Genomic DNA, 15876 nt, shown 5'->3' with positions numbered 1-15876 from the left:
AACAGTGTAGGGAAATTCTCCACACAGAATGTCTATTGTGACATTGCTGAACTTAATAATTTCCAACAATATTTTTGATATCCAGGATATACACAATTGTAAAATATCCTTGTAAATCAGTCAATCGTTTTTTGTAATGTGTATGACTTACCTTGCAGGAAGTGGACCTCTTCAATTTAAACCTACATATTCCAACGCTGAGCAAAATTTCAAGTGTTAATGCTGATGAAATTAAACGCTTAAAAACTCCTCGCAAGCTGATTGAAGAGATTCAATCCAGTTTTTTGCCTGAAGAAGGGTAAGATAAACACTTAACCCAATAAAAAAAAACTGAAAGTGTAATTAAACTACTTCAGACTGTGTTAAATATGATAATCATGAGTCACCTGAGACTTAGTATGAGCGGTGGAGACAACAGTTGTATATAATATCAGATCGTAAACTGGTACAGTTGCATTTCTAGCTACTGAAGAACAAATTTAGCCCCCATTACCATCATTAAGAAAATCAATTTCTTGAAATGACTTGCCTTGGGGGAAAAGAAAACCCATGGTGATAATAAAAGTACTGCTGTTGCATCTAAATCAACAGGCAGTATAATGTGCTCATCACCACAGCCCAACTAAAACAAAATATTTTTTTAACTAAAAATGCACTCCGCCTGTAACTTAATACACATCTTTTGTACATTAAAAAAGCTGGAAACAAAGTCCAAACCTTCATAAATAAAAAGTCATGTAATTAGTTTTTTAGCTTGCATCAACAATTTAACTCTAAATAAAACTGTGTTTTAGGCCTCGTCAAGTCATAACTGATCAGATGAAAGCCATGATCCAGGAAAAACTCTTCCTTGCCTCTTTACAGGAACAGGTACTTGTATGTACTGAAATATATTGCGATTGTTTAAGAGGTGACCAGTTCGCTGTCCATCGGCTGGTCACTGTCATGTCAATCGAACATCATCTATTTTACCACATTTGAAATTTGTGAAAAAGTTTTGTCTTCACAGGATACTGTGGTAAAGCACATTTTATGTTTGTTCTTGAGACAGCTTTCGGATCAGAATTTTTTTACCCTTTATATTAGTTTTTAAACTCTAACCTTTTGCAGAAATCCTCAATTGCATCTGCATCATCATCTGGTCATCTATCTCAGCCTAAAGTGGTCAGTGCATTAATCTACTACTTTGTTCAAGTTTTATTAATTTGTTTGGACCAGTAATGTAAAAATCACTTAAATATGGAATGACCTAGAAGTGAATACTTGCAGCTCTATGATGTATAAGCTTCTCTGTTCATACAAATACTACAGACCAGATTTTTAAAAAATGTTTTTCATATTTCAAAAAAGGTTTTGATTTTAGGTTGTTTCCAGTGTCCAACCATCATCGACCAGACTTGTGACTGTGCAACAACCACGCAATAAGAATGGTAAGCAAGGAAACTATTCTGTATGTGTACTTGCTTAACAGAACCTTTTTTGATTAATGTTGATCATTTTACTGATTGAATCATTTGTTGACTAATGTTGCAGACTCAACCCCAAGGTCTTCATCACAGTCTATTACCCTGCAATACCAAACAGCACAGGGAACAAGGTGGGCAACAATACCCAATGGTCAAATTCGACATTTGCCAGGTAATTTTGGATTTATTACTGTTTTTTGATGCAGATTGTATATAAAACAATGATGAATGATTCTATTGGCATAGTTCATCTGAACTCTTTGATGTGAAAAATGAATTTTCTTCTGAGAAATTTTCTTGTGTCATAATAACTCTTCGACCATCTTGTATATAGTTTACACCTCAGTGATTGTATGTTTCAGGTGGTGTTGTGCAGATTGTAACTTCTGGTGTGGCTTCCCGTAGCTCTACACCAGTATCACAAGTTGCAGGCACTCAACCATCAACAACAAATGCTCAAATTCCAGGTAATCATTCTTAACTCTTGGCAGTAATGTCTTTTAAGTCATTGCAAAATTTATCATGTAATCGTTGATCTTTATTGTTATTGAAAGGCACCTTCTTGGTATCTCCGTTGCAAACTGCTTGTGTTGTAACGATCGATTAATGGTGCGAAATCGTGGCCATTTCCTGGCATCGTTAGGAGACAGTGTCGTGGTGCTGTGCTTCTTAGTGGAATATGGGACAATATAAAACACATTGCCTTAAAATAACAACAAAACCTGTACCTACACACAATTTATACACTTTACCTGTTTGTTTCAGCTGAAGTTGTCACAACTGCTGCTCAACCTGTCATTTCCTCCAAAGGTAAATATTGATTTATAGACATCATTTGTTACTTTGTAAATGTTTTACTAGCAAGGTATCTTAACATAAACTAAACCCCTCCATGGATTTAAATAAAAACCTCTGACTATCAAAATGTGATTTCATGCAGATTCTGGTGGCACAAGGAAAAAACGCCTTCCTGAGGAATCCTATTCAGTAAGTTGAAGTAAACTGCACTTTTTCTTGGACCTGTCTACACTTGCATGAGGTGTCACAGTCCATGGCATCTTGTGTTGATCATGTCAGGGAAATTAAGGCTTGTGCTTTCCGTATCTGTGTGTTGATTTGTGCATGACAGACCTCGTAGTGCAAGAACAATTCTATTATTCTATTAGCAGAGCTTTTCAATGCCCAGTTTTGGGCCATTCCGATGTCATTAATGTTGAGACCCAGGGATTCAACAATAATACATCATTTAATCTGACCGATTTTTGCAGAAAATGCTTGTTCGCTTAAAAAGCGCTAAACGGGAAGATACCTTGCAGCGCCTTTGTCGCATCAACACACAACGATGTGAGGCTTATCCCACCTACTTGCCTGCCAACACTGTTGAATTTCTTCAAACTGCAATCAAAGCTCGGTAACTGCATTTGGCAAACCCTTGTTTTTTTTAAGTTTTGCTTTGCTAAATTATTCTCTTTTATTTGCAGCACTCTACCAAAGAAGCAGAGTTGGCACACTGCCCATATGGAAAACACACATCTTCAGAATGCTAAAAAGTCCCATGAAGAACGTCTGCAGGAATTGAAGGACATTCTACACCGGTACATATACATACCTTTACTTTGCTCAAGTGATGTTTTTATATAAGGCCCGGTGTAAATTAAACTTGCCATTGAACTCTGTTTAAGACTAAATATTAGCGTTTTTTGTTGCTAGACATGGCAAGTTTTGTTATGTACAGGTTTATATTCGTGGTGCCTAAAGTTACAACATCATCACCTCAGCTCAATGTGTCGCACCCAACACCTTGGAGGATGCAAGCGAAAAAACAATCACTTGAGTGTATTCGCTCTTATCTATCCAACTCACTCAAACCTTACCACAGCATTACACAGCTCTCCAGAGTACAATTTCCCGAAGCTCGACTTATCCAGTATGACTGTGGTAAGCACGTATAGACAAAGAGTATTACTTGTTATTGATAAACACCTCCTGTAATTAGCAAATCCTATTTAACTGACATAAAGATACCATAGTTCACCAGTTAAAGTTAGCACTATGAAGCAAGTTTAGGTGTGGACTATCAATATAATTTACTGGTTAGAGGCATATACCAAGGAAGCATTTAACTAGTACTTTGCCTATGATGAACATTGACAAGCATATGTCTGATAGTATTGAAGACATCCATGGCTCTGAGGCCTATGCTAGAATTTATCAATACAAAGTAAATTTAGGTGTAGATTGTCAGTTTTGTATACTGGTTGGAGGCATATACCAAGGAAGCACACACTAAAGCAAACATAGGATTCTAAACACTGAATTTTTTTACAGGCAAGCTGCAAATTCTAAGTGTGTTGCTTCGGCGGTTTTGGGCTGAGAAACACCGCATACTGATCTTCACTCAGATGACACGGGTGCTAGACATCTTGGAGGCATTTCTTAGTTATCATGGCTACCGGTACCTTCGCTTGGATGGATCGACTCATATCGAACAGCGTATGGTAAATAATAAACCAAATTCATTGTATATTATGTATCAATGTCTGTGATGACAACAATCTGCTCCAGTCAACCTGAATGTAGATGACGACAAACTAGCACTACTGAGACATAACTAATGCCTTGGTAACAAAACTGTTTACAAAATGCAATTCTAATCAAACTTGTATGCTTTAGGCTCGAATGGAACGCTTCAACAACGACCCACGGATTTTCTGTTTCATCCTTTCGACCAGGAGTGGTGGCATTGGTGTGAATTTAACAGGTGCCGATACTGTGGTATTTTATGACAGTGATTGGAATCCCACCATGGATGCTCAAGCACAAGACAGGTTGGCTTCTGTTTTAGTACATTTGTATGAAAATAAAACTGAGATAATGATGACGAAAGAGCCGAGTTCAATCTGTTCCACTCAAGGGGTTGTCCCTGTTAATGTTGTCTAATCACACATGATAGAGGTAAAGTTTAAATTATTTGCTTGCATGTAGTACAACTTAATACAACTCATAATAGACATGGTTAGATAAAGTAGTGAATTTTGTAATTTTATGTAATGTAGCAATCTAGATGCATTTTCATGCAACCCTGTGGCACAATGAAGAAGTCCTCATAGCGATATTGCTGAATTTCAGTTTTATTACGGTCACCCATGTTTGATATTTGTAAGTGTCAGAGCCACCTGTGTTGCTCAGGTGTCACCGGATCGGCCAGACAAGGGACGTCCACATTTATCGGTTGATAAGTGAAAGGACTGTTGAGGAAAATATCCTGAAAAAAGCTAACCAAAAGAGGCTTTTAGGAAATCTTGCAATCGAAGGAGGGAGCTTTACAACTGCATTTTTCAAACATGTGTGTATAAAATATAGTTGTTTATGAGATAAAAAAAGGAAACTTGATTTAGTAAACAAAAATTGGTTTCTTGAGGTAATAAATTTTTCATGGTGCACCTTCTTGGTATCTCCGTTGCAAACTGCTTGTGTTGTAACGATCGATTAATGGTGCGAAATCGTGGCCATTTCCTGGCATCGTTAGGAGGCAGTGTCGTGGTGCTGTGCTTCTTAGTGGAATATGGGACAATATAAATACATTGGTCTTAAAACAACAACAAAACCAGTATATGGGACATTTGAACACAAAGACCTGTGTCATAAAATAATTATTGTGAAACATCTCCGGTATCTAAAACATATCATCTATTTCACAGCAAGCCATCAAGGACCTATTTGAAGAGCCATCTGGTCTTGAGGAATTGACCGAACCCCAGCAACGCCCCCTTACAGCACGCCAGAAAGCCATTGAAGCATCCAAGATTGAACCAGAGGTATAGTAAAAACAATTAATTTTTCCTGTTTGCTACCTTAACCATTGATTTAAACCTATGATGAAGAAATATTTCTTACTGTGTATTTCACTATGGTGATCTTTTGACACTTGAATCCTGACGGTTCCTTATTTACAAATACTTCCATATATTCATATCAATTACCAATTTATAGTTGTTACTTTCATGTATTTTTGTTCAGACTTCTGCAGATGCAGATGCAGATGCAGATGTGGATGAGAGTGAAGAAAATTTGGAAGAGGCTCTTTTGGAGACTGAGGATAAAGAAGATGCAGCTGCTGCAAAGTTACTTAAACAAGAACAGGTATAAAATTTGTGTTGTCTTTCTGTGCCTTATCAAGTTATCAAACAGTATTTTGCCCATGATGAGCATTGACAAGCATATGTCTGATAGTGTTGAAGACACCCATGTCTCTGAGGCCTGTGCTAGACTTTCACAAACTTTGTTTTTTTTGGAATTGTTGCCATAAGGAAATTTATTTTGTTTATAGGATGCAGTTATGGAAGAGTTTACTGAAGCTGAAGAGAAAACTGAAGATGATGTGGATGACACAGGTATGGGAAAATACTAATTTTTTTACATTCCATTGATGCTTTAAAATTAACATTAATAACCAAAAAGATAAAATATTTTGCTTGCCAAAGATGTGCAAAATTAAAAACATCATCATTTTATAGCATAATAATTTCATGATTTCCAGAGAGCAAGTTCAAACTGCCCAAGGGATCTAAGTATGAGGAGGAGCTTAAGACAATCGAAAAATATGCACTTAACTACTTGGAAATCACTGCCGAGGAGATGAACGACCTTGAACTGAAGATGGCAGAGGTACCTGTTTGTGTATTTTTACTGTATTTTGTGGACCTGTCTACACTTGCATGAGGTGTCACAGTCCATGGCATCTTGTGTTGATCATGTCAGGGAAATTAAGGCTTGTGCTTTCCGTATCTGTGTGTTGATTTATGCATGACAGACCTCGTAGTGCAAGAACAACTTTACTTGACACTCCAACCTGGATTTTAACTTACCAGTAGTTTGTCGTTGCCCACTCTCGATTATGGTAACTGTGAAAGCTTTAATGTTGGAATTGGCCATTCTGGTAGTGACACTGCATCATGTCTTGGCATTCTTTACATAAAATATCCAATATTAAAGTGAAATGTAGTGTTGCAGATTGCCTCCATATACAACTTACTGCTTGTGTCGTAAAACACTGAACATATTCCATACAATGTTTATACAGGATCAGGTTGAGAAATCAAAACAGGATTGGCAACTTCAGCATCTTATCCTGCTCAAGGAAGAAGAGGAGCGAAGGATGGATGTGGAGGAAGATGAGATTTTCTACACCAGGGAGGATGGGGAGAACCAGGTGAGCAAGAAAAAGGGCAAGAGGAGAAAGAAGGAGCGTGACATTTGCTTCCTTGATATGTCAACATCCGAGTCGTCAGGAGATGAAGAAGATCAGGTCAACAAGGACTATCTTTTTGACTCTGAAAATGATGATAAGTTGCAACTGATGCAGCCGAAACGCAAGCCAAAGCAACTTAAGCCTAAGAAGCAGGAAGGAGTGAAAAGTAGTCGTGGGCGTGGTCGCGGAAGAGGGCGTGGCAGGGGTCGCGGTGGAGGACGTGGCAGAGGAAGGCCTAAATCAATCAATGTTTCTAACTATGAAAATAATCAAGAGAATGAAAAGTTCAATGACTTTCGACCTGAAGAATCTTTCCAGAGAGATGATCTCTTATGGACAGAATATGGTGAAGAAACTGCAGGTTACTTGTCAGGTGACTCTGATAGCATCAGTTTGTACAATGATTGGCAAGATGACAGTGATGACAATTTGGAACTGTCTGATACAAATGATTATGAAGACTCCATGAATAGTACACACTTGCATGGCAGCAGTCCACCTCCCGAGTACAGACAGTCACCTTTGTGGAAGGTTGCTGAACGGTCAGAACAACTGCTTGACTCAAGTACTGACTATGGTCCTGTGGAGATTTTATCCTTTAGTAAATCTGGTCGCCCACGAAAAAGAAACACCCGACTTTGCCAGGATGAATATGAACTGTTTTCACCAGGCTCTGGTTTTTCAGACTCTACTGTTCCATTAAACCAAAAGCTAATGAAGCCAACCCAGTCTGTATACAACATTGTTGTAGAAACTCCAAAGCCTGCAATGCAGCAGTCTCAGCAGCCTATGACTAAAATTTTACCCTCTGCAGTAGCCAATAAAATGCCGAATGTGCCTGTATACAGTGTTCCTCTCCAGACAATGGTCACAAGCAATCCAAGAAATGTAATAAGTTCCAATGTCATAAGAACAAAGACTCGCCCTGCACCTAATCCCACCAGCAATAGAGGAACAGTGTTTTTGCCATTCTCATTTGTGCAAGCCAATACCCCTACACCTTATGTGCCACAACCTTCACACCATGGGACCAAACCACAATCCCGAATATCAACAGCTGTTTCTGTGGGTCCATCTGTGAACATGATTCGCTTACCTGGAGGATCTATGCGAAACATAGTACAGCAACCAGCAAGGACTCAACAAACATTTGTGATCCAAAGACCTGGAATTCCACAGCAACCTTTAAGATTTGTTTCCAACATCGCAAGCCAGGCACCAGTGTTAACAGTAAATCACTCCAGCAATCAAGGCAAACAGACAAAAACAAAGCAAGTGTCAAAGGCTGCAACCAAGATTGTAACAAAACAGCAACCACAAGCCAAAAATGCCAGATCAAACATATTTGATCTGGACTTCACTGTACCTGATACTTCCACCCCAGTACCACAAGGCAATGAAAAATCAGCTTTTTCATTGCTAGACTCCTTGCAGGAGGAACTAAAGGGTGACTTCACAATTGCTAGCGATGATGATGAAGACATGATTACTTTAAATCTTGAACCTGTGACAATGAGTGACCCAGAATCGCTTGCACCTGAAAATGAAGAAGAACGTAATGTGTTTGAGTCGTTCGAGTCACTGCTGAATTCCTGAGGCGATGTTCCTGCTATTAAATAGTATTCGTTTATTTTCTTTTTTTCAGCTCTTTGACTACTGCGCATGGCTACTAGGCAATTTTTGTACTAAATATTTTAAAGGTTTATCGCCTGTTTTCATTTTCTAAACTTAGAATTGTGTGTGATTACCAGCCTTCATTCTGCCCCTGTTGGTTGTTTGCAATAGAGTTCACTTTATGTTGACAAATGTATTGTGTGGCGCTGTTCTTGTTTTGAAAGTTGTGTTGAGGTGTGCATTTGGGATGGCAGGCAGTCTTGTAATGCAGCCCAGTTATGTGCAGGAGTTGTTTAAAACTTGAATGCATTGGCATGGCTAAATTGACTTGCATAAAAAAATGTTTAAAAATCGCTAAAGCAATCATTCAGGCTAGCACAGACAATCATGCCATCCAAAATGCATTCTCGTTTTAAACACAAGTTTCGAAGCATTGAACAGTATAAAGGCACAGTGTCTGCACAGTCAAATTGGGCATAAGAAACAAGAAACTAGTTTGTGGCTGTGTTGATCTGTCTCTGCCATACAGTACAGGATAAAGCAAGATTTCTAAACAGAGTTTTAATTTTCCCAGATGTTTGTGGATGAAATATCTGGTGAAATTATGCCGGTAAGTAAAATATGTAATACTTAAATAGAAATTAGCCAAAACTGCAAATGTTCTGTGTGATCAACACCAAGCGTCTCATGTTAATGTCTGGAACATTCCCATCTCCATACTAATTTTGTTGTTTTTCGAAGTCTATTGTGTCACCAGTAGTGTGTTAAGCTGTACCGGTTTTAGAATTCGTGTTTTCTACCATTTAATGCATTTCAAAAAATAAGCAAATTTTCTTTCTTGGATACCCTTTTGAACACTAGTTTGTATTAGGGATGGGCTGAGCATCCCTGTTTTTAATGCTCGGCTGAGCAGTTGCACAAACTGACCCGGGCATTAAATTTATAGTTAATGTCCGAAAGGGTATCCAAGAACAAAAAAAATGATGTTTTAAATACATGAAATAGTGGATAAACGTGTACTTCTGGGAGCTTGTCTGCCGCTGGTAATTGGCAAGCTACAAAACTAGCGTGTAATTGGGAATGTTTGTGATGTCACAATGTATCGAGCATTAACATGAGATGCCTGATGCTCGACCAAACATAACATTTACAGGTTTGGCCCATCCCTAGTTTGTATGTTAACAGGATATAAATATGCAAAGTTAATGTTCGGGTCAGTTTGTGCAAATACTTGCTGGGCATCAAAAATATTCAAAAGTCCCATTTTATAAGATTTCGGCACTCTCCAACAATAACCTCGAGTAGATTGACAGTTGATCAAGAATAAGCATTTTTTTTAATTAAACTCAACTTTTGAATAAGTAAAGGTCAACGCATGTTGTAACTGATTTGTTAGTATTTTGCCAAATATGTTTAATTCACACCATAAAAAGGTGTTCCTTTGTTTCAAATGACCTAAGAGTTTTTAAAATCCATTTAGATTTGGATGCCACCAACTCCACCACAAGATGAAAGTGATTTATATGTTGATTCCTGCATGTCCTTACTCTACATCCCAGTCCCTATGTCTGAAGATCAACTTCCTACTGTTTTAATGAAGCGGGAGAAAAAGAGAGCCAAGCCTGAACTAAGTAAGCAACCTTTCGCTATTTTGCTTGTCAAGCATATTTCATATAATTGCCAAAAATGATGAAAACAGTGGTTAAACATACTAGTGTTAAAAATGATAAAACAGTGGGTAAACGTGAAAGTGTAAACATATAAGTGCCAAAATAGATAAGCGCACTGGTAATTAATTGTCGTTGGTAGAAGTTGTGCAAAAAAAAAATGACTTGCGTTTTGCCATGCATTTTTTAAACCTTTGGCGTACTGAGTGTTTTGTTGTTGTTTTCGGACACAAATATTGAACTAAGTGGTTTATGTTTCTTTGTTCAAGGTCCGAGAAGGAAACTATCTCGAGTTGATGTCAACATTCCAAAGTCACTTTTCAATCATCCTTTGCAAGTTACAAAGAAAAAAGAACTAAAACAGCAGAGAATAAAACTTCCTGGAAAAGCAATTAAACCAGGTCAGATTCCTGGGACACCAACAAAACATGGACTTGCACAAGGTATAAAATAAGAACTATTTTTATTTGGGTGATGATGGTCCATCTTTTGGTAAATATGTACTGTTTTTTTTAACATTGCAGGCATGATATCAGCTCTCAGTACATCACCTAAAGAGAACAGCAGTGAAGGTGGTGTGACAAAACCTCAGCTTGATACCATCGCTAATCCTGATTGGATAGTAAATGAGGACTGGGCATTGCTTCAGGTAAAAGTTAAACATTGGTTTTTGTAATAGCTTGGCAGAAATTGGCGCCAAGCATTACCTATATACCTATGAGAGTCGGTGCTTGGTAAAAATATGTTAAATATATTGATATCAACAAATCCTGAAAAGGTCACAACATAAAAATCAAACACTATGTTTGCAATTTTAAATTTTGAGTAATAATAACCATGACATATAATCTGCTGCTGCATAACACCACATGTAAACAATATTTTTTTGCAGTCTGTACAGCATGTTCTTGATATGCCACTTTCATTAATCACAATGATGCCAGCACATACACCAAACTGGCATTTGGTTGCTGATATGGTAAACGCTGTGGGAAGTGTTTTCCGATCACCCAAGCAGTGCAAACTAAGATTTGAAAGTGTGATTGTCCAACGTGAGGAAGGAAAGTCTTCAATTTCAATTACCCCTGAACCTAGCACTCCTAAGAAAAAGCTCAAAGGTAAAAGCGTGTTCTGTTATCAAACAATAAAACAAAAATAATAAAGAGGCTATTATTCATTGTTTGTGACTGAAGTAAGGAAAAGGTAGTTGGCAGAGCTTTTTCGTATAATTTAACGTATGTGATCAAATTTGTTTTTTTTGCTTATAACTGGTCATACTACAGCACAGATACTTGTGTGATAATAAGGAAAGTATGAAGTGTTATACATTTATTTTCAGGTTTCAAGCCACCAACCAAATCTAAGCTCTTGAAATCTCAGAAAACCAACATTTTGTTTAACAGTGACAAAAATGTCCAGTTTACAAACCTATACACAAGCAGGTACAACATAGACTTCAGTGTATAAAAACTTCAGTGTTTTTGTTCACTAACCTGCTGTGTTTTAGGTTTGATGCTTGCAAGACAATCTGCAACAAACGTAACCCTCCTTCGAAGAATTCGACTGGAACTGGACAATTTCAAAGAAACCCCAAACATACAAACATTTTACATGACTGTGGAATCACTTATGACAAGCCATTGCACCCTATGCAGGTGAATTGATTGTCTCCACTATTTTGAAGTAAAACCAAGTTTAATGGTTAACACCATTTACTTGTTTTATCGGGGCAGCCAATTGGTCAGTTTTACTTCTAGGTTGGTATTAAAATTCGAAATGACTTCCTTGCACAATACACATTTGTAAATATTCACTACAAAAAAATATAGAAAAGTACAAAAACTTATACATTTTGCAAGAAGCTGTTTTTAAATTATGATGATGACCACTGTCAAAACATTGAAATGTTACATCTGGACTTTCACAGGTGGCAGAGGCGAGGGCTAAGCGAATTGCTAACCAGAAGAAGACAACTGGTCAGCCTGGGACATCACAATCCAACCCTGTTACCATGACAGCAGCCATGCAAACACCAACTGTCAACATGCCGCAACAAGTTGGTAGCACTTTGGTCATTGCTAATGGAAATCAACTGGTTGGAAAAACATCCCTACAAGGTAAAGACCAAAAGAAACAAAAAAAAGAATGTTTTTTTTTCTTTTTTGTTGCCCAAGTGTTGTTTTTTGTCCAAATTACAGTTACATATTTTGCTTTTACTATTTTAAACATAATTTCCTCATCTGTAATTCATGTTTATAAATCAGTTTCTACATTGCCTTGTTATTGACTAAATTTGGTAAATTTCGTTTTTTAATTGTTAAGGTGCTGGAAGCAACATAGTGGTAAATTCTGCCTTCACTCGCCGAGTCAATCCACAAGGACAAGGCACTTTGTCCATTCCAGCATCGGCTGCTAAGATACAAATGTCCAAGGTATGTTCTCTTTTTATTCAGGAACAGTTTATATTTTGTTTACACTTCATCACATACATAATGTACTCAGGCCACATCAGCATCCCTGACGCTGCGTACCATTTCTGGAACAGCATCTCAATTACAACTCCAGCAACAAGGCAATAGTGTGTCAGGTCCATCTATGTCTATTACCCTGGCCAGTGGAGCTCACACGCCTATGGTTACCATAACAACGGCTGTTGCAGGGTCTAGTATCTCATCAACTAGATCGACCGTTACCTACCCTCCAAGAAGTATGTTAACAATATAAAATCTCGTTTAAAGTAGCCATTGTGGCAAAGTTTCATTGGTTAGCATGGGGATTTTTTCTGAGTTTGAGGGTGAAGTGCCTTGTGTTGTCGATTTAGCAGGTGGCACTCAAGTGCAGAAACTGACTTCAATGCAACAGATACACCAAGTACAAAAGCAGCAGGTTCTTCAAACCACACCAGCCAAACAGCAACAGCAGGTAGCTGTTTGTTTGTGTGCTGTAACTTTCATGCCAATAAAATTCTGAAAAAATGTTTCAGTCGGTTCAACAACTGCGTGTTACACAACAGCAACAACAGCAGCAGCCTCAGCAGCAGGACATTACTGGCACCATTGTTTCTGGTGGAAAGAAAGTCCAGGTATGGGATATTGATCTGACCACCTAAGTCTCAAAAAGGGGTAGCTGTGTTGTTTCTTGAAAAAGGTGTCTTAAAGACACGTCTATGGCACAGATTATGCTGCTTTTATTTCTGTACCACCTCTCAGCATCAAAGTATTTTTTTTAGGTTGCCAAGATGGCAAGAGCTTTCACACAACAGGAGCTTGAAATGATTATGAAGCGACCAATAAAAACTGTCCAGCAACGCCCTCAGGTAACAAAATAAAGTGCTATGAACTACACATTTTTCATGCTGGGTATTTTACATAGCTTCAAAAGTGATATAAACGCTGCTAATTGAACGTTTTTACTTGTAGGTCCAAATTGCACCAATGCAGGCACAAGTTCAGGCCCAGCGAGTGAGGACACTTGCGGCCCAACAAGCAAGTGAACAAATCACAACAAGCAAACCACTTCCCATCACTGTTCCTGTCACCAATCTTGCAGCAGGTGAAGCTTCACATGTTTTTATGTTTTCAACCTAAAATTCAACTTTCAAAAAAATTTTGATGATTACTTTTTTGGTAAATCTATTTTATGTGTACCCTTGAGAACACATCGCTTAAGTCTTTTTTACTCACTTTTTTGCCCAACGCGACATTCTTTGGTTCAAATTTGCACATGTGACAGGTCGATACTAAAGTTATTCACAGGGAATTTTGTTTTCATTTGCAACCATAGGCCCAAATATCTAGTTGTCACTAGTCTAACAAGGCAATGGCTTTGTGTTACATGCAATAATAGTAATTGATTGGTCTATGGGAATACAAAACAGCCCTTTGCACAGAAACTAATGTTTCACCAGACACACACTCTAATATTGATTTTTTTTTCAGCAATGAGTTTGTCAGATTTTAATGCTGCAAGTTCCAGTTCTGCCAAGCAAATGATTGTATCTGGGAGTCAGGTAAGGTTATCCTTGTGACACCAATAGTAACATGTGTTTAAAATTGCTTGCAACTTGTTTTTAGGGCACTGTCACTGGAACTCAGTTGCAACAGTTGATGAAACGTCAGCAACCAAGACAGGTAAAAATATAATTTGATGAGATCTGATGGACAATTAATCTTAATAAAGAAAAATGTTATTGGGCATGATTAAGTCCAATGCTCATAGATAGTTATAATATTTTAGTCATGTGCTTTTTCAAAAATACCATTGCTGCTTCCTGTAAAACCTGTCACAAAAGTTATTTCCTAAATATATTTCTTTTCATGGTTAGATGATTGCAGCAAAGCAGCCAAAAACTGTTTATGCAACTGTGGCTTCTCATCAGTTGGTGTCTGGTGGTGGTACTGCTGTAAAGATGACACCACAAATACAAGCTGAAATGTTTAGTCAGATTGTTGCACAACAGAAAAGAAGGCCACAAACTTCAAAGGTTTGTAGGGACATTACTATTTAAACGTTCTGTGTGAATTTAGTTGTCTGGATTTAACACTATTTGTAAGCCAGGCAAAGTGATGATAAATACAATCTGATCAGAATGTGGAAAGTTTGTATTAGCTCTGTCTGATTGCCTGAGCTTTGCTCACATCGACCTTTACCAGTCTAAGCTATACCTAATGGTGGTTGTCAATGTATTACAGGCACCAGTTACACTTACTGTTACCAAACTGCTGCAAACTCCAACTGCCCCTGCTTCAAACACCACTATTCGTCACACACTCATTCCACGTTCTCAACAGGTATGTTTTACTTAACTGGTATTGCCCACAATCAGTATTTTGCTTGGCTCTACTTTGGTATTTAAGAACATTATCCATTCTTTTGTGCAGCTATCATCTTCACCTCAATTAGCACAACTTCCCCTGTCAGCTGGCACTACTATCGTATCAGCATCCAGTTTAATGCCCCAACAAAGACTAATGTCCCCGCAAATACAACAGATGCAGTCAACACCCAGAGTAAGTCTTACGGTACCTTGGACATGTTAGGTTCAAATGCATTAAATTTAATTTTCTGCCATACAGTCTCGACTACATGCCATAGCAAGTAGCAACCAAAGCCCATCTCTACCCCAGCAGATGATTGTTGCTTCAACCCCAGTGGCAATGCAGAGACCTCCAGTGGTTGCCATCAGCAACCAACCATCTGCTGCTGCCGCCGCGATGAAGGTTCACCCACAGCTTATCTCACAACAGGTCAATTAATTTGCTCATTGCTCTAGACATTTTTGGAGGCTTGTTAAGTTGGTGAAATTGGTGCTTAGTGCATTGTTACACCACAAACAACTTTTCAAACAAGTGTAAACTTTTCATAATAATGTAGTTACAGTTACTATGTATTTCTGAGGTACAACAACTTTATGCTGTGTCCAATAGTTTTTGTTGTATAATTATGTAATAGTAGCATCAATTTGTTCATGTGTTACAGGTTGCCATGCGCAATACCACACAACAATCCTTAACTTTACAAGTTAACCCGCAATCTGGAATACAAACTATGCCAACTCAGGCACAAATAACACCAAGTGATACCACACCAATGGTTGCTTTGTCTAGTGTGGAGGGAAACTTACAGGAAAGTCAGGATAATAAATCCAATTTGCCATCGAAATAAATTGCGTTTTTGCACTTGTTTGCTTTCTTTAAACCATTTTCTGTTCTCACAGCTATTGTATTGTTGTGGCTAGATTCTTTTACATTTTCTGAATTGTGTCAAATGTTGTAGTCTACATATGTTGAGAGAACTATTGTCATGTGTAAATAAAAGGTTTAATTTGCCAACTTGATGTAAAATTTGTTCAAAATACAGAAAGAAATAGAAGAAATTC

The 15876-nt window shown here is 37.9% G+C and overlaps 1 protein-coding gene across 1 annotated transcript; it reads left to right on the top strand.

The window, feature by feature from the left end:
- Positions 1–152: 152 nt before the first annotated feature.
- On the top strand, positions 153–15829 carry LOC145233491 (uncharacterized; the record flags this gene model as incomplete). Its single annotated transcript, XM_080098263.1, has 40 exons — positions 153–298; positions 795–870; positions 1111–1164; positions 1364–1430; positions 1534–1638; positions 1829–1933; positions 2232–2276; positions 2407–2453; positions 2735–2877; positions 2948–3061; positions 3202–3404; positions 3795–3964; positions 4140–4294; positions 4656–4812; positions 5168–5284; positions 5487–5609; positions 5797–5860; positions 6007–6134; positions 6550–6678; positions 8906–8941; positions 9812–9962; positions 10268–10441; positions 10523–10647; positions 10891–11116; positions 11338–11440; positions 11506–11653; positions 11926–12115; positions 12321–12430; positions 12501–12705; positions 12820–12920; positions 12982–13080; positions 13228–13314; positions 13418–13550; positions 13937–14007; positions 14072–14128; positions 14323–14481; positions 14690–14788; positions 14879–15007; positions 15074–15244; positions 15477–15829. Coding segments are annotated over 40 exons (4908 nt in total), but the record flags the coding sequence as incomplete, so codon positions are not given.
- Between the last annotated feature and the right edge of the window lie 47 nt (positions 15830–15876).

Source organism: Phallusia mammillata, chromosome 1 (genome assembly GCF_965637545.1).
Source record: "Phallusia mammillata chromosome 1, kaPhaMamm4.hap1.1, whole genome shotgun sequence".
NCBI classification, from domain to species: domain Eukaryota; kingdom Metazoa; phylum Chordata; class Ascidiacea; order Phlebobranchia; family Ascidiidae; genus Phallusia; species Phallusia mammillata.
The sequence above is the reverse complement of the archived record's forward strand: the minus strand, read 5'-3'. Positions and strand labels throughout refer to the sequence as shown.